Source organism: Antedon mediterranea, chromosome 9 (genome assembly GCF_964355755.1).
Source record: "Antedon mediterranea chromosome 9, ecAntMedi1.1, whole genome shotgun sequence".
In the NCBI taxonomy this organism is placed as follows: domain Eukaryota; kingdom Metazoa; phylum Echinodermata; class Crinoidea; order Comatulida; family Antedonidae; genus Antedon; species Antedon mediterranea.
Window position 1 is genome coordinate 3,277,921 of NC_092678.1, and position 18,620 is coordinate 3,296,540.

General features: G+C 33.5%; 2 protein-coding genes across 3 annotated transcripts in view; both read right to left on the bottom strand.

Moving 5' to 3' along the window:
- The window catches only part of LOC140059002 (uncharacterized), a 28,524-nt gene extending 26,113 nt beyond the window's left edge, over nucleotides 1–2,411 (bottom strand). For both annotated transcript variants that reach the window (XM_072104810.1, XM_072104809.1), the window contains exons 1-2: nucleotides 2,309–2,411; nucleotides 2,101–2,193 (exon numbers count right to left, since the gene is read on the bottom strand). In XM_072104810.1, the coding sequence (XP_071960911.1) occupies nucleotides 2,101–2,193; nucleotides 2,309–2,399 (184 nt within the window). In that variant the 5' untranslated portion in view covers nucleotides 2,400–2,411. The remainder of the gene's footprint in view (nucleotides 1–2,100; nucleotides 2,194–2,308) is intronic.
- Nucleotides 2,412–3,364: 953 nt separating this feature from the next.
- LOC140059059 (dynein axonemal heavy chain 3-like) overlaps nucleotides 3,365–18,620 on the bottom strand; it is a 62,020-nt gene continuing 46,764 nt past the window's right edge. Inside the window, exons 48-71 of the mRNA XM_072104876.1 lie at nucleotides 18,515–18,610; nucleotides 18,188–18,292; nucleotides 17,966–18,099; nucleotides 17,359–17,617; nucleotides 15,707–16,147; nucleotides 15,304–15,408; nucleotides 14,560–14,610; nucleotides 13,735–13,895; nucleotides 13,149–13,320; nucleotides 12,886–13,011; nucleotides 12,413–12,590; nucleotides 10,824–11,210; nucleotides 9,968–10,044; nucleotides 9,485–9,778; nucleotides 9,250–9,387; nucleotides 8,878–9,138; nucleotides 8,323–8,415; nucleotides 6,862–6,960; nucleotides 6,517–6,699; nucleotides 6,311–6,403; nucleotides 5,966–6,139; nucleotides 5,491–5,601; nucleotides 5,285–5,345; nucleotides 3,365–4,719 (exon numbers count right to left, since the gene is read on the bottom strand). Coding sequence (XP_071960977.1) covers nucleotides 4,574–4,719; nucleotides 5,285–5,345; nucleotides 5,491–5,601; nucleotides 5,966–6,139; nucleotides 6,311–6,403; nucleotides 6,517–6,699; nucleotides 6,862–6,960; nucleotides 8,323–8,415; nucleotides 8,878–9,138; nucleotides 9,250–9,387; nucleotides 9,485–9,778; nucleotides 9,968–10,044; nucleotides 10,824–11,210; nucleotides 12,413–12,590; nucleotides 12,886–13,011; nucleotides 13,149–13,320; nucleotides 13,735–13,895; nucleotides 14,560–14,610; nucleotides 15,304–15,408; nucleotides 15,707–16,147; nucleotides 17,359–17,617; nucleotides 17,966–18,099; nucleotides 18,188–18,292; nucleotides 18,515–18,610 — 3,945 coding nt within the window. The 3' untranslated portion in view covers nucleotides 3,365–4,573. The remainder of the gene's footprint in view (nucleotides 4,720–5,284; nucleotides 5,346–5,490; nucleotides 5,602–5,965; nucleotides 6,140–6,310; nucleotides 6,404–6,516; nucleotides 6,700–6,861; nucleotides 6,961–8,322; nucleotides 8,416–8,877; nucleotides 9,139–9,249; nucleotides 9,388–9,484; nucleotides 9,779–9,967; nucleotides 10,045–10,823; nucleotides 11,211–12,412; nucleotides 12,591–12,885; nucleotides 13,012–13,148; nucleotides 13,321–13,734; nucleotides 13,896–14,559; nucleotides 14,611–15,303; nucleotides 15,409–15,706; nucleotides 16,148–17,358; nucleotides 17,618–17,965; nucleotides 18,100–18,187; nucleotides 18,293–18,514; nucleotides 18,611–18,620) is intronic.

Here is an 18,620-nt window from a genome sequence, read left to right on the forward strand (position 1 = left end):
GATTAAGTGTAGTGCCAATACCTTGTCTATGGGGAAACCCCAAAGATTAAACTACAATTATTCATTTCCTCTAACAAAGATTGTTATCAGTGTAATGTACTTTTTGTTATTACTGCAGGCCTCTTACATCTTCTTCACACATGTTGTCAAATATGAATGAAGTATGTACTATTTTCAATTACAAATACTAATTGGCATTTGACAAAGGGCTTATTAAAGATGACCTCTCTCTTTGTCCCTAGTATTCTTTATATCAGTCTTAACCTAAATCCTAGTGTAGTAAAATTTAGCATAATTTTCATTGGTTAAATTATAGTCACGATAGTCAAAGGAAATAATTTATGTGTGGTTTAGTTGCAACTTATTATTTTCTTATATGATTGCTACTGTATTACAAATATCTGAGAATTTACGAAAGTTGTTGCATGTAAAGAGAGACAAGTTTGTGTGTCAGCTTTGTGGTTTATCAATTAAACTCCTGTATTTTTATATTATTATGAAAACTAACTTTTCCCAATAAAAAAATGTTCTTTTTTTAAAAAACTATTTCTAAATTTTGTTTTTTTAACCCCTAATGTCTGTCTGTTACGTCAAGTAGACAGACACATAAAAAGAATTTAAAAAAAAGTGTAACCATGCATGTACGCTTTATGCTTCAATCATATGTCCATGTTATGCGCGATTTGAACGATTTGCGCAATTTGAAATTGCGCAAAAAAAATCCTTGCGCAATTTGAATTGAAACATGTGTTTCAAATTGCGCAAGCAACGTATTAAATTGCGCAAGTAATCTGCAAATTGCGCAAGGTTTTTCGACAGATTGTGAAATCATGTACACCCATATTTTTATAGTAATTTCTAAGAATGATTCAAATTTAAAGATAAATATCGCATTTCCTTATTTTAGTAGTGCAAATATTGTTATAAGTTAGCATACCGTCGAAGAACCGACGAAGGAAAACGAAGCGGTGGTGTTCCACCAGGCGGGCGCGGCGCGGGCGGCCGGCTATACTACTCTAGCCTAGCTAGGGTCTGGACTACTGATACTGACTAGGTTACATGGCCTAGCTTAAACTAATATTAAAAACTTAAAAAGTGAGTATTAAACATTATCTTCATTGAAATGGTCTTATTTATATAATAAAATACTAAATTTTAAACTCCTCTGCCTAGGCCTAGCCTATAGCCATGTATGGGAAAATTTACAGTTCGTTTTCAAATTGCGCAAAGGTGTCATATTGCGCAAGAACTATCTTGCGCAATTTACAAATTGTGCAGCGCAATTTAAAATTGCGCAAAGATTTTCTTGCGCAATTTGAAATTGCGCAAGTTGATTGCGCAATTTGAAATTGCGCAAAAAAATCCTTGCGCAATTTGAAATTGCGCAAATAATTCTTGCGCAATTTAAAATTGCGCAAGGATTTTTTTGCGCAATTTCAAATTGCGCAAATCGTTCAAATCGCGCATAACATCCATAAACGATACCACTTTGGAATTTCAGAAACCTATAATATAAAAAATACTGGCAGTTTTATCATTTATATATGCAGTGAGTATAAATATAAAATAAAGAATGAATTATATTCAGGTTCATTAAAATAATAATTGATTAGTTTAACACGACAATTAATATTACAATAGTTCAAATAGAATATATTAAATTGTATGTACGTTAATATTCTAAAAATATATTTGTTCATCAAACAGGGGATCCAACCTGACCCTCTCTCCCAAAACAAAACAGGCCAACCAACTAGGGCCTAGATGTAAACAATGCAAATATCACACACAGATGTGTAGTTTCTGAGATGTAAAAGTCCCACCTTATCTAGGCTTAAATCGAATAAATTATAAATTATATTAGGAAAGCTCTATTTATTGGTGAAATCGGTGCTTAATCTATCCTATACAATAAAGACAGCTGATGCAGTGGGTTTACAATGTGATAAAACCGCTAGCCTCTATTCACTACAAACAGGCCTATCCAGCCTGTTGTTGAATTACGAAACCGGGTCCTACGCCAATATGCCTTTTAATTTTAAAAATATTAATGAAAAAATAAAAATATAGGGTGTATGTTAACACAAATATAAAGGATACCAGTTCTATGAAGTTTCATCGATTCGGCTCTGCCATTTCCCCTATTCGCCGATTCCACCCCCGAACCAACCGCTTCAGCAGTGCTTTCTGTATCTGAAATAGGCGAAAACACACAGGGGTCGAAAAATTAAACATATTATTTTTGGGCCATTAAAACACATAATTAAACACCATCAATACTACTAAATGTATTATAAACTTAAGTTACCATTTGACTCCTCAGAAAATGCTACATCAGCCCAATTCGACCAAGACTGGCCTAAAAAATTAGTTGGGCTACAAGACTTCGGATTCGCCATTTCTCTCCTGTCGTGTTTCGCTAGCCATATTTACCCATCAGGCACTGCGAATGACGTAATCAGCGGGATGTACAAAATGTCTTTAAATCAAGAGAAAAGGGGTATTTTTTCGATAAAATCGCAAATTAAAATTCTCAAGCACTTCAAAAAAGTATTATTTCGTCTAGTAACTAACTAATTATTTATTATCTTAATTTCTATATTTATTATCCCCATATTTAATTAAAATTATTAATTAAAAGTCATGTTATTATAGGCCTACTTCACAACTTTCCTTTATAACATGTTAATTTATTTTCTTTTTATCACTTCAGATAAAGATTTTTGTTTATTTCAATAGCTTTAATTAATTAATTAATTAATTAATTAAAGAGCTGATTTGACTGGTTTGGGTTTCTTACAATTGAATAGCCCGATTCAGTAATTATTTCTCTGTTATTATGACATCTGTCATTTTGGGTGTAAAATTTAAATTTTCTCAATCTATTAATTTACGCGGTACCTACAGTATATATGCTTTTGTTGAATTTAAAATTTAAAAAACCTGTTTTTTAATGTTTAGTACCAAATTGACAAAACGACCACTTTGATGATTATTTTGGAACACTTTGGATGGGTGCCAAATTTTTGGAAATCTAGTTACTTTAAAAAAAAACATGACCTGCCGATACATAAGGATTTATCAGCCACGAATAAAGTGTTTCATTATCAAGAACATAGGTCATAGGTTAATGTCATGTTTGTAAAGTTTATTTTATGTTTTCTTACAGAAAACATTAAAAATAAAGAAATTGAAACACATTTAAATAAATATGGAAGGTCGACTCTTTATAATTAGTTTATCATCATTAGTATGTACTCAATATCCTTTCTTTAATTAAAAAAAACAAGAATATAAAGAGTCATCTACTATTGATAAAATGCATACAAAAAGACAACAGAGACGGAGTGCAATTCTAGTGTTTTATTCTTTGTACCGCTAACATAATTAAATATAAACATAAAAGAATGGAATCTTTTACCAACTGAAACTAGAACAAAAGTAACTGGGAAACATATTTATAAACTCAAAAATATAGCAACTCTTATGTCATCCAAGTGATCCTACATTTGTTATATTTAATTTTTTATATTTTATTTGTTTTTAACTGTTCTGTATATATCTTTTAAATTAGGCCTACTGTGTATTTATGTTATAATTTTTATTTACTTTTAAACTTATAACTGGACCATTTTGGAAAGCAGTACTGCGTTACTGAAAATGCAATCCAGTCAAAATAATAAATAAAATAAATAAATAAATATCAATAAATAATTGGACGGAATTGATTGATAAAAATCTCATATAAAAAATTTATTTTGTTATCTTTATAAAATGGACGGAGGAAAATCATGTATAATGATGTGTATTACATTTTAGTAAATTTATTATGAATTAAAATTGACGGAACAATTATTTGTAAAATAATATATACAAGTTTTTTTGTTGTTGACGCATCATCACATATGAAAATATACTTCTATATTTAAATAAAAAATATTTACAGACATCTACATATTTAATTATCAGAGCAAATCTAAAAGCTATTATAAATAAGAATTGTTTCTAGCATATTAGTATTATTATTTCCATTTTTAAAACTATGCTACATAAAAATATTATTTAGTCTAGGACTATTAAATTTTTTTTTATCTAGTACTATACTACCCGTATTAAAGCAAAATTACAGTACAATGGACTGAGGTACAGTAAGTAGCATTGTGTTTAGGCCACATACAAACATCTTCAGAAGCCTCTTGGAGTAATGTACTGTTTTTGCATTTGTATACACTTTCAGCGCATTGTCAAATAAACTATATAAACAAATATCTATACTGATATTAATAGCAATTTTAAGTATATCTCTTTATCATTATTTATATTATATTTTTCTATAAAAGCACTTGTTATTGTTTCAAAGTAAAAGAAACTTGTATTAAAATTTTAAAAGATTGTCTTAGCATGAATTCACTTGCGTTATTCAAAGTTGACTGATATTGCTGACAGTCAACTGTCTATTTTTACAATCTATTTCAACAAACAGGACTTTTAACGATCATAATATGGATCTCCCAAGAAATGAAATATTGGAACCTAATTAGGTGATCCAAACATTTCAATACACCTCAGGGTTCTAATCATCCAGCTGACATAAGATGGCAACACCTCGGTTAATCCAGTGTTTTTGTGGGCAATCTGATGGTAGCTCGATGTGTAGTATAAAATTTGTGGAATGTCCAGTTGTTGACAAAGTTCCTCTGCGTGCACTGGTCTTGTAAGCTGCGAAGAACAATCAAAGATAAGATAAGATAAGATAACTTTTATTGATCCTCAAAAAGGAAATTCATTGCTCGTCATAATAACTAAGAAAACACTATAAAAACAAATATAGCATAAAACCATTCATATAAAAACATCTAAAAAATTATAATATAAAATTATCTTCTTGACTTCCTGTTGTACTGGATGATACCGGAGGGAATAAAGGATTTAGCAAATCAATTTGTTTTCACACTGAGGAGCCTCAATCTACCACTTGGATTAAGTTGGTCTATGATCACTTTGTTAACTACCATTAAAATTAGCATAGTGGAGGCTTATAATTGTCTTAGTTATTAAACTAATTAATAATTAATACTTCTAAATGATAAAAAAATAAGCTTGAAGAAATATATGCTTGTCTCTGGGTTGAAGAGCACCGAGACTAGGGTAGGTACAGTACATCTTACTCTTCTATAATAGAAACCATTGGGCTAGCCTAATATATTTTGAATAGTTGAAAAAAGAAACATCTGGTTTTGGAAGAGTTTTTGGTTGTCAGTAATCTTGTAGTAGTTTTTCTTACCAGGACAGGAATAAGTAACCTGCTCAATAAACTTTGACCTTTCTTCTGGTTTCAACCACAGCTGAGATTGCAAATTAAGGATGAATAGGTTTATTAAACATTGCATAAATCAATTCAGTTAAACTTTATTATCATAAACTCCGGGGAAATCAATCGTAACTAATATAAAAGTATTGAATAATACCACAAACAACAACGAAGGATACAATTGGTAATGTATCGTAAAGTATCTTCGGTAATGATTCATTGAGAACAAGTTTCTCTCGACACCAACGTGCACCTTCCAAGAACAGACCCTTCACATAAACACCATCAGCCTGATAGAAAAACATATTATATTGTTCACTGTTAGCTTAGCGAATAACCACTAGTAAAGTAAGGTTTGATGTAGACCACACATTTCCAAAATGTACTTCTTCTAATTCTGTACAACATTTTCTGGAGGTTTCAATCACTTTTTGACAGAGGCCTTTGACAACCCTGCTGCTCAGACAGAAGATTGTTCCCTTTTTTGCAACCACCACAACACTTTAAAGCTCTGTCATGATGTTATACATTTAAGCATATCACTACCATCTTTGGGCCCATTTATATGAAAAATATATTGTATGAAAAGTATATATTAAGGGTCAAGGGGTCATAGGTTTATTCTACAATGAATCAAATGTTAACATCTCTCACAGGTTTTGATGGCATCTCAGTTTCTTGGCTCATAACTTCAAACTGGAACCCTAGTTGGTCAATCGGTATCTGGTAACGTCTCGCAAAGTTCTGCATTGTGCCCGTCAGGAAAGACTGAGTGAAGTAAAATCCTGACATCCAGAATACTGTTGGAACACCGCCTTGTATCCATTCCTAGAAAAAGACAAGGCAAGATTTATAAAAACAAATCTTCAGATTGCGACAACCTTAATAAAATACTTGATTTTTACAAATAGTGACCGTTTGCACTAAATAACAATTTTTTTACCGGAGATCACTTTTAACAAACTTTACCATGTGATTAAGACAAATTTGTAAATTTACTTTAAATTCTTGTAGTCTTGCCATAAGGTCAGTGACATAACTTCCTAGTGGTTTCAATGAAGGATATGATTTGGCTGCCCACATGGCTGGAACCTGTACAAAAAGAAACAAATGGTAAATTACAATCGAGTAACTTGATTATACTTCGGAACCGAATGTTACGATAATAATCAATATAAAACAATAGATAAAACCAAAAGATTCACCTTGCCCACCATCATACTATCAAAAACATCTTCAAGTTCGGCAGACATCACCACTAGTCCTTTGATAGCCTTCCTGATGTTCACCAGACTGCTTCTGATTACACTGATGAGTCGGTTGAACCTAATCAACTCTTGTAAAAGAACTGTGTTCATCGACTCCTCATATCTCACAGGATACTTTGCCTTCAAAACAAAATTTATAAAATGATTTTATTTTGTAACTCAACTAACAAACTTCTAGCTTGTACTACTAAACAGGGGTGAATATAGCCAACTCCTGAATTATGTCTTGATATTTTGATAGAATTCTGCCAAAACAAAAAGAAATTTAAACTACCATCTTACCTTCACTTCCTCCAAGTTGAAGTTTGAAGGAACTTTTGACAGAATGTCTGAAGCAAGATCATCAATTACCTGCTGGGAAGATCTGCCACCTCCAGAAGCCTACAGTAGGAAGAACAAATAATTACATAATTTAATGATACGATCACAGAGGTTCCTAACGAAGAAATCAACTATTACAATAGAAACAAATAGCACAAAAACAACAAATGTGCATTGTTCCGTTGTGTACATAAACAAACATAAAACAGTAAAGTAAATTGTGCTTATCAAAAAATACAGTAAATTCTCTCAATAACGGACTCTCTGAAAACCGGAAACTCTCACAAAACTAGACATTTCTTAAGGCCCAAAAGGTCCCAAATTTGTTTTTAAAAACACATTCTGAATATCAGACTTTCCAAAAAACCAGACATATTTGGCCAGTTGAAAGGTGTCGGGTATTGGGAAAGTTGACTGTAATATAACACAGAACAACACATACAAAAAAACACAGCACATCCCATATCAAGGGTACAAAAACCACCGAAAAATATAGTGCTATTAACATCATCCAATCTGTGCAAGTGCAGCTACTAACATTTTGGTATAATAAAACTACAGTACTTTATGGTTCAAAAAGTAGATGAAGATAAAATTAAATTAGTTGAAAGTGATCATGCCACAAACAAATATCACGCATACACAAGGCAATGGATGCTACAAAAATCAGTCACATAGTGCTACAACTCCAGGTGCTACAACTCCAGGTGCTACAGCATGCAACATGTGCTGTTATACCAAAACCAAGTTTAATATATACCTCTCCAGCCTGTGATACCATGCAAAGCAAAAATGAAGCAAAAAACAAAACAGAGAGAAATAAAGAAATATTATTAATTATACTATTATATTATAAATATACTTTCTTGTGTAAATAAATTATAGTGTCAGTATTCTCAACAAATGTAAAAAATAAAATTGCATGTGCATCCTACAAGCCAGAAGCCCAATTGCCTCCTCACCCCACGTGCTTACTAAACTTCAAGATCTGATTTTTATGGTAAAAATTACGTGAAACCAAACACCAAAATAGCTGACGCAAATACCTAAATTGTCTCAACCCAAAACCAAATTAAGTTATGTGTAACCTTGTAATTTACCGACAATTCATCCCATGGACGAACAATAACACGAGGTAAAAGTGAATATTGGGTATCTGTTGGTTTAGGCGTTAGATGCAACTGTGGAGGGTCAAAGTTCATTTAATGAAAAACAATAGTTTTAGCATGTATTTCAAATGTTATCTGAAGAGCAGTTTGCCTCATTGTCATTAATAAATCAGATTCTATATTGGTTTTCTTTTGGCCATGGAAATGCATGTTTACTTTATGCATTCTTTGCTTCCTTTAGATCACTGCACAATGTATAAATTTCACATAATACTATTTAAAAATGGCGTATATTGTTTAACTCTTTCTTTACCTGTCTTGGTAGAGTAAGTAAAATACCACCAAACAGTTGTTGCGTTTCTTGCTGGTCTTTTGTTATGTCTGCATTCTCATGCAAACCAAAAACCTGCAAAAATATAACAATAGTTTCACATATATTATTTATTTGACTTTTATTATTGGTTGCAGCAAATACCAACAGTATTGTGCTATGTACACATTCTCTTAGGTGCGAAGAGTCTGTTAAGAGGCGTGAAACTGATCCGAGACTAAACAGGACACTAAGCTCGGCTTTCCAAGATAGAAACTCGTACAGTCCTTTGATCTTATGTCTGGCTGCAACAAATACCAGCAGTACTGTACTATGTACACATTCTCTCTCCTCGCACAGTGTCTGTTAAGGGGCGTTAAACTGATGGTGTCGCAGCCACAGATAAACCCTTTCATCTCCGGAACTCAGCATCCTGTTGTTAGATTGCCTTGCTGTCAGTATATATGTCAGTACCAGTTTATACACATTTGACAGTTCAATACATTTGAACATAACTGACCATACAATCTTCCAACTAATAACAAGCACACTACTAACCTCAGGATGTGGGCTGAGCGGCAGACTCCTAATGTACTCCAAGTAGCTGGAATACTGACCATCTTGTGGACAATAGTAATCACCACTTTCGGAAAACTTGTACTTCTCTTTATCGATGACATTCTTGTTGTAGAAATTTATAAGCAAGCTCATTATCAACCGTCTGTCTTGGTCATCGGTCACTCGTCCACCATAGTTGCACTCACCGGTTAAGTAGACGAGTGCTTCAAGAGGAACCTCATCATAATCATTGAGAAACATCTGTCGAGAAAATAAAAGTAAAGATATTGTACAATAAACTGTTACAAAAAACAAAGAAAATTTCGTCAACCAACTATACTATATATTTTAACGAGATAAAAAATAACAAACCTGTAATTGTCGTACGCTTATTCTAAGATCCGATTCGTTGAACTCGTAAGGTGTATTCCATCCCAATGGACCAAATTTACGCCTCTCCTGAACAACACCGTGGAAGAAGCACAAACCACACAGGAGTTTCTTCCAAACCTACGTAGAGATCCATAATATTAGTCATTGTAAACACATTGATGCATTTGTCATTTGCAATTGATGGAATATTATTATGAAATGAAATACAACAAACCTCTTTCTTATTGCACCCATCAAAAAATACAGGATCAGAGATAGGATCATTAAGATAAGATCTCAAAAGATTAGCTCTTAATCCCTTTGGTGGTTCATTTGTCATCTTAATCCCATTCTGCAAGATTGAGACCGGGAATGACGGTGATGGATAACTTGTTAACCACAGACGGAATGTAGGTTTGTTGCGGTCAGGATCTGTGATGACTTCTTCACATATCTTCTCCAGTGTAGGTAGCCATGAGGTTGCTAAGTGACAGTTCTGTAACACAACCCAAGTGCCTTCATCAACCGCCTGCAAGAGGAATTATTTGTAGGTAAAATAAATGAATCTACCAGCATTCAATGCTCCATATTGGTGTGAAATTCAACAGCCATTAAGCAACTTAGGCATTCCATGCTATGCACACTTGGAGAGACTTCTTTTCCATTTTTAACTGAACGATGCCAGAACAAATAGAGATAAAAAATGTGCAGTACACACCTTGTCAATCATAGTAGCAGCGATTGGTCCTTGTCCCTGGCCCAATGAGATGGTTTGAAGTCCGGTACCTCCCATACCTTATGTATAAATGAAATGAATGGTTTTAATAGAAATAAAACCATTGCTTAATATGCATCATTCTGATATATATAAAGAGAAAGTTTAAATCTGTTTTCAAATTGAATCATAAGCGATATTATGCGAGTATCTTTTAATCTAATAAACTATCCGCAATTATAAAACTACAACTACTGTATACCTGTGAATTCCGAATAAATTAAAGTTAGATATTATTGAATTGAGTGAATCAAATCTATTGCTTAACCATTAAGTGTGTAACAACATGCAATTATGTGGTAAGTGTTGCTGTGTTTGATATTATGTGCAAGTGTGTTATCATGTGTGGGTGTTTTATCTTTACATCCACATGTCAATCTCCATGCTTCATTCTTTATCAAATTATTATTTAGAAAATGTGTGCATACATAAAATATAATCTGAAATATGTAACAGGCTGGAAAGGAGGAGAATGAGAGAAGGGATAAGTAATATATTGTTGTTTAGAATTGTTTAATTCGGCTGACAAAAGATAAATTCTTTAACACTTTTTGCACTTTCCCAATTCATAACCATTACAAAATTAACTAAGATGACGAAAGATTTCTAGAATAGAGTTTAAACTGCTAGAGTTTTTCTATCAACTGCCATGAGCTCACATCATCAACAGCAAACAATGGAATGTTTTATAAAACGTAGGAATGAGCTAGCAACTAACAGCGGCCTACTAACAACTGAAATATAAAACAATTTAATCAAATCAAAGAAGTTACTAGATAACTAAATGTTTACTACATACTACTAAGGGAAGGATATCTCATTCCCTGCTTGACCTTGTTGACCCCTGATTCCATAGCCTTTTGTCCAGATGTTCTAGCTTCGGTTGCTTCCTCTTTAATTGCATCATTTGCTATGTTACCTGGCAACTGTTTATGTTCAACATTTTTCCTACCACTAGCAGAGATTGCTTCCTTTTTTGTATCAGTTTTATCATTTGCATTTTCATTCAAATTCTGTTTATAATTGTTAAAACTTTTCCTTGATTTCAAACGTTCTTGGCTTTTTTCTGCGTTCAATTGAATTTTGGATTCTGACATCTGTCGTTTCAGGTCAAGTCGACTGCTCGTTCTTTCCAACTTTGTAATAATTCTTCCAACCGTTTTTTGACGTTGAATTTTTAATAAGCCTGTTGAGACATTCTTATTATTGCATTCAGTTACCATGTCAACTAACAGTTTTATTCGCAAGCAATGTGATGACATGCAATGGCACCTTGATCACTCATGCATTAAAAATGACAGCTTGATCACTCGTGCATAAAAAATGGAACCTTAAAAATGTCTCCTACATTTCACAACACATGCATGAAGTATGACATCATTCAGTGAATAAAAATTACATGCAAATGACACTGTGAATTAGTATTAGCACGCATGCATAAAACATAACATCATGACCATTAAATATGATAATTACACAACAAAATCTTGCTGACATTTTAACCCATCAAAAAAAAACAGAATATGAAATTCATAATCAATAAAAAAAAAATGAATGAAAATCTTCTTGTAGCTGTGAAAGATATACAATAATGGAAAACACTACAATAGCAATATACTGTATGTAGATTTATTACTGCTATGAAATGAAAAATTCCAACAAACTTTCCAAAACAACACGCAACAAATGAAACACATCCATCTATTTAAGCTGCACAAGAGTGAGCAGGGTGAAGGCACAAGAAACCACACCATAAACAATCACTTAGTACAAAAAACAAACAATGCCACTCTGGAATCAGCTTTCAACCAATAAAAGCACAGCTTAGAAAAGTTGCCAAAACTTACCAAATGGCAATATAAAATGTTGATAAATGTGATGAGAAAAGGAGTTAAGCTCTGTCTACACCAGTTGGGGCAAAAAAAATTGTGATGTACCAAAATATGGTAGTGATATGACATCATCGTGTCCATATATGGGCACATCCCATTTTTTTGTCACATAAAGTTTGATAGTGTAGACAGAACTTAAAAGAAGCAGAATTGTGATTGTGTGTGAAAAAGAAAAACATTCTATCTTTGCATAAAGAAGTTTAAAAACCATGATTATATAAATCATTTTAGAAGGGAATTTGGACAAACCAAGATAAATTTTAATAACTTAAAAAACAAAATTATTATATTCAGATTTTAAAATTATTTTCAAACATCTAATTTAGAAAATTATATTAATGGAATAGGCATATTATATTATCTAACTTTTTTTAAAAATATTAACTATTAAATTAAATTATATTGACTAATTTTTTAAACCTTTGGTGTCAAGGATGAAATAATAAAACTTGGTTTAGTTGAGTAATTATAAATAAATATTAACTGTTTATCTTACCCTTCTCTGCAGCAAATTTCATAAGGACCGCCAGAGGATCGGCCCCTGGAGAAAGGATAAAGATCAAAGGTGTGGCATAGTTGGAGTCCGCATAACTTTTGGCTAGGTCAAAGGTTGGGGGTTCAATGTATGCCTGTCCCATTCGTGATACTATGAAGTTCTGTACTGCTGGAACAATCTATAATAATAGTAATGAAACAATTAATGCTTGCCTCTCTCCACCCAGGTGTATAAATTGGTACCCGGTTAGATCAACCCACAGCTTTGCACTGATTAATAGCTGCAGTATGGGAGTACTTAATAATACATGTTTGAAAAAAAGACCGGGGTAATAAAAGCGTTTAGAAGCATGGTGCAATAAGGGCTGTATAAGAACAATTATTGATAACATTGGTACCTTGGTAAACGCCCCACCAGTTTACCAGCATGTAATGAACAATGAGCAACCAACTAACTTAGTTAAAAAAACATACTTTGTCTGGCCGGATAATCCGCAAGATTATAAGTTTCTGAATATCAGTGATCTTCTGGTGCCATGGATCTGGAATGCGACAAGTTTGAGGACTTGGCGAGTCATACAGCTTCTTCCAATCAGATAGCTGCAAATATATTTATAAACATTTAAACTCTTTATAAATATTTAAACTGGTAAAGAACTACTACAAAAGTATAGTACTTTACGATTTCAGAAACACATTCCACATTTCGCGATGGAAAACGAATTTAATTCACTTACATTCGCTCGAACATGCATCATAAGATCCTCAAACCCTGCAAGTGTTGAAACGCGAACAACTTCTGACCATGATTTATCTGACAACCAAGATGGTTCTGGATTCGGGAATGGATTCTCCAAAGCCACGCCCCCGGTAAGTAGAAATCTCCATTCGTTATCATCAATTTCACCTCTAAAAAAAAGTAAAAGAAATACAACTGTGTTACAAACGGTATCATGTATAATAGGGATAGTAGATCATCCAGGGACACTGGGACTAGTTTCCTTGACACAGTGTGTTAGCAAATTCATGTCCAGGCAAGGCAATATAACAACCGAATTCTAAGCTCCGGAGATCAAAGAGTTTATCATTAACAGACATAGCAAACCGCAGAGAATATGTACATAGTACAGTGGTGTTGGTATTTGACGCAGCCAGACATAAGATCAAAGGACAAAGGAGTTCTTATCTTGGCAAGGTGAGCTCAGTGTCCTGTTGTTCTTGGCCCAGACGACGGCTAACAACACAATATGTGTAGGTCCTAGCAAATCGAAAGCTCTATGTACGCCGATATGATGTCATATCTATAACACAAGACTCTATTACCTTCCTTTTGCCAAACTGATGCAAAGTATAAACGAAAACAGAAGTTTGTCTTTCTCAAACAATGAGCGGCAGATATTCTGATAGATGTTGAAGGTGAAGTAACTGTTCAGGTTGTCTATACGCACTTCAAGCTCATTAGATGGTGGCGTATCAGAGATGGACTGAAAGACAAATGCACACAGTGTTACTAAACTGAAGACATCCTTTTGACCAAGATCTTCTTAGCTCCAAGCAGTAAATCGACAGTGTCAATTTATACTGTTTTTGTGCTTTAAGAAAAATGAAGTGCATTAAAAGGTATGAATCAAGTAAAGATTCTTATTCTTAATTTGGTTATAAATGAATTATAATATTGGTGATAATGATAACAAAAATGTGAACGTCAACCACACACACATGAATAGTATTAGCTTGCTTGTGTTACTGAAAGACCCTTTAATGTACAATTACTGTTCTTTTATACATAATCATATTTTTCCATGACCGAAATGCGTTTCAGTCTTGCAATAAATGTGTTTATCCACACGTCAACACATGGTGCAGAGCTAAAAAAAGGCAATAGCTGGCCCACAACCTGTCATGTAAGCAAAGCTCTTTACTTAAAATATGATCTAAATTTTAAGCTAGTCATATGTTTTTTTTTTAAGCTTAGTGAAACCTTGCACCTGTGATATACTTATCCAATATTAAATTATCAAAATGAATGTGCAGATAAACCAACAAATAACAAATCACACTTTTAGAAACTTTGCTTCCCAAAACCATTTAGCCTTTGAACAACATGTATTACCACATCAAGACTTGTGCCAATTGGCCTAAACTTACTGGAAAACCTGCTGCATCAGTGGAGGTCATATCCTTAGTATCTGATATAGACTAAAGAGCATCAATAGGTCAAATAGAAACATGCATATATTATTATTTTGAACTTGTTTAAACTTTTGCCTGTTCTAGTTCTAGTTGTCCCATGACCTAGAGGATCGTAGGAGCATAGCAGATGAGATACAGTAGTAGTACTCATCATGATACGATACACAGGCATAAGCCATATTTCATAGTGGTACCTATCTCCTCTCCGGGCTTGCAGGGTTTTGCTGGATAGCGTTGTTGGTTCTTCTGAACCGACGCCCTTGTGGTTGGTTTTTTGTTTTTATAACTAACTGGGTGTCCAACCACCCTCCACACCTGTACTAAGTTTGTAATTGAGGTATGGCAATTTCAAGTATATAGAGCATTGAACTAGATTTTTTTGGCAGCACATTAGAAAAGTCTGGAAGTTAAACACATCAATATCAATTAGAACCCATTGCTCCAATTTTACATTTAATTTTACATTTTTAAGTGAAATTTTTATTTTTGGTTCCGATCTTTCGAATTGTGAAAATGCTTTATTATTTTATTATGTACAACAATTTATTGTTAATTCTGGAAGATTTAATTGATGTTTCTGTTAGTTGTTTTAAAATGTTGTATTTGTTAATCTGAGGCGCCTTGAAGCTAAGATGGTTCCACCTCCAAATGCTCTATAGAGTTTTTACTGGTTTACACTTTCTGTATTTAATGACTTACCTGTGAATAGAGGTTAATGAACCAAGTGAGTGAATACTGGTACATGGGTTCAATATTAGCCAGGTCAGATATTGTGAAAAACAGGATGGATGAGTGCTTAGCAACCTGTAAAAAACAAACAGAAATATTCCTTTTATGTATAGCTATAAATAAATTATTCTTTATTCTGAGATAGTTAATTAATTAATAATCATCTTTAATATCTACCTCAGATATTTGGCAAAAACATAAATGTGGTAATAACATTTTTGACAAACTGTAGTTCCATTTAATGACGAAAGTATGAGTTTTTGATCAAAATCTTTTACGCTTGGGTTAGAGCGCGCTAGGTATATTTGAAATTATCAATGCTATTTATGGATGTTTGTATAACAAGGGCCTTGGAAATGAATGCAGTACTTACTGGTTTATACCCATTCCTTGTCTCATCAATCTCTTTCTCTGTGATAGATGCTGCTTCCTGCTTCTCTCCAATCTCTTTTGCCAGAACTTTACTGGAGGACAAGATCTCGATGGCAGTCTCATCCTCCAGTATGTTGCCTTGTGAGGATGACAATACTTCAAGGATCTTGTCCTCGATCTCTTTTAGCTGTCTGCGGTTCCTTGCACTTTCCAGAATCAGCTGGTTCTTTTTCTCTTCCAGCTGTGGTTTCTCTTTTGCAGCTACTAGACCAAGGAGTTGATCCTCAAGACCAAGAGGTGTTATCATGAAGTTTAGAAGAGTTACCTTAACAGACACCTCTGGGAGATAATGTGGATTTCGTAGTCGTGTGGTGATGTAGAACTTAAAGTCATGGCTGAATTCAATCACATTGTCGCCTATACGGATATAGTCCAAGCCATTCTGAAAACCAAAAATTGATGGCATATAAGTAAAAATACAAATAAGCCTTTTGATTGGCTTGATATAAATTGCATTTTGAGTGGACAATATACGAACCTACTAACAACCTGATTGGTTGGATAGTGTTAAAAGTTAGCAACCATCCCATTGGCTTGAGAATAATTACATCTTCATGCTTGTTTTATATTGTATAATACTTTCATTTAATATAAATTAAAATAAATATTGAAAGCGTGCAAGGGCGTTTATATGTATTTGTGTCTAATCTATGACAAGCTCAACATAATGGGAATGTTTACGGGTGATAACACTCTATACTTAATTTATATTAGCAGCAAACATTAACATCTATGCTAACACTAAATGATAACGGGATCAATAAACTATACTGACTATTATGATAATGACACAAAGTTGATATAATGGTGATATAATTTGATAAGGCTCACAATGTTTTTTAACAAAAATTGTGGTATTACACCAGAGTTGTTTAACGAAATATCATGCATAATATAACCAAACTTCTAATAACATAATATAACTATAACAAGCTTCTAAAATGTAATAACAAATAAAAAAATAATAAAATAAATTATATTAGCCACCAATGCACTTTGAACCCTCTTAATATTGACGACCATTGTTTTTAGCAGTCCAATCACCTGGTATAATTATTTACCATAATATATAACACCTGGTTTTATAGAAGTTACTCATTAGTTTTAACCCCATAGAATTGCTATACGGTATTTATTGTTTTATATGAAACAAAAACAACAACAAATCTTCCACATGACGTGCACTAAACAATTCTGATTTTGACTAAATTGAACTTTAGTGAAACTGGATCAAGAACTTATCTTCTATTAAATCCACACTAAATAAACCTAAGAATGATTGGACAGGATTTTACATTTGATATTCTACATGCAAAGGAAAGTTATTCAAGCATGCAATGCAATAAGTCATTTCAATGAGATCACTTACATCCATTGGTGAATCAGGCTAAACAAAAAGAAATAAAACAAGTTAATTATGAATAATAAAAACAGACGTACACATCTAGTTGGTATGTGCTTGCCAATTAACGAAAATTTAGCAAGAGCATGCCTTGCTAAAAATCTTTGCGTGGCGTTCTGTATGTTTTTAATTTATGTGGTAAATTCTTAGCTGAAGAAAAGTAAACAAAACTCGCTCATAATAAACATTACCTGTTTAAAGGTTTGTTTCAGAAGAAGTGGTTCCAGAATTGGATCAAGTTCTTGACCAATGTTCTCCAGTAAACATGGCTGCCCAAACTGGATACAGTTCTCCAGTGTCCTGGTGTACGTGGGGTCCGAGAGCTTTATCACTTGCAACTTGTTAGGCTTCTCCATATTCTTTACCCACTTGTTCGCCTGGCCTTGAGGGTCTATCATTAGAGGCCAACGATTTGCATTTGTTACAATTAATGCATTGTCCACAGAAAAGCTGTAATAAGATGATAGATACAATCATTTATTTAGCATAAAAAAGGGAAGGTCCTGTATTATTTCAGACTGCAGGGAATGAGCTGTTAGAAGCTCATTGCAATAAGCCTCTTTGTTATGTGGTAGGGTAGCCAATTCTTTTCCAATCCTACTCTTTATTCTCCATAGCATTTATTACCAGGTTCTCGTTTGCAGAGTGGACTGGGTTGTTCTGAAAATTAACCCTGTCTGTATAATATTCAAGAGTCCTAAACACTTGGCTACTGCAACATTATTTAAATGAAAGTATATGTGTTTGCTATCGAGTACTGTATGTGCCTAGATATTAACAGTCATTTAATAGTCTTACTTGTCGACTGGTAGTCCAGCTAGCTGCCAATCTCTAATTTTCACTGGATCCCCAAGAGTTGTCGAAAGAGAAAACACAGATGAAACTGGAATTGATTTGTCCTGACACATCTCATACCATTCCTTCAAACATTCCTGTCAACACAATAATCAAATTTTAGAAAAAGAGGAAAAGTTATTTATTTTCATCAAAGTATACTTAAGAACATTGAAAGTAATTTACCTGTCTAAAGGACAACGTGAATGGACCAAGGTACGCAACAACTCCAGCAGAAAGCAACACATCACCGACAATGTTCACATACGTAGCACTCAGCTGCTCGGTAAGCTAAAGGTATTAAAAAATAATAACTTTTAGCACCATTGCATAACATTATAATATAATTTGCATAGCCAATCACCTGTAGTTCTACTGTTTGTAACAACTAGCATCCAGTCATTTGGAGTATGCAAGTCTGACACAACTGGATATGACATCCAATCTGTATCCTCCACAAGATATATTATCTTTAATGACTAAGCAAAGGATTAACTACTGTATTCTATCTACCTCTTGCCATCTCTCTTTTTCACCACCAAGACCAGAGATCAGTTTCTTTGCACGGACAATCTTCAATCTTGTCATCTCAATCTGGTCCTCTAAGTTCTATAAAATT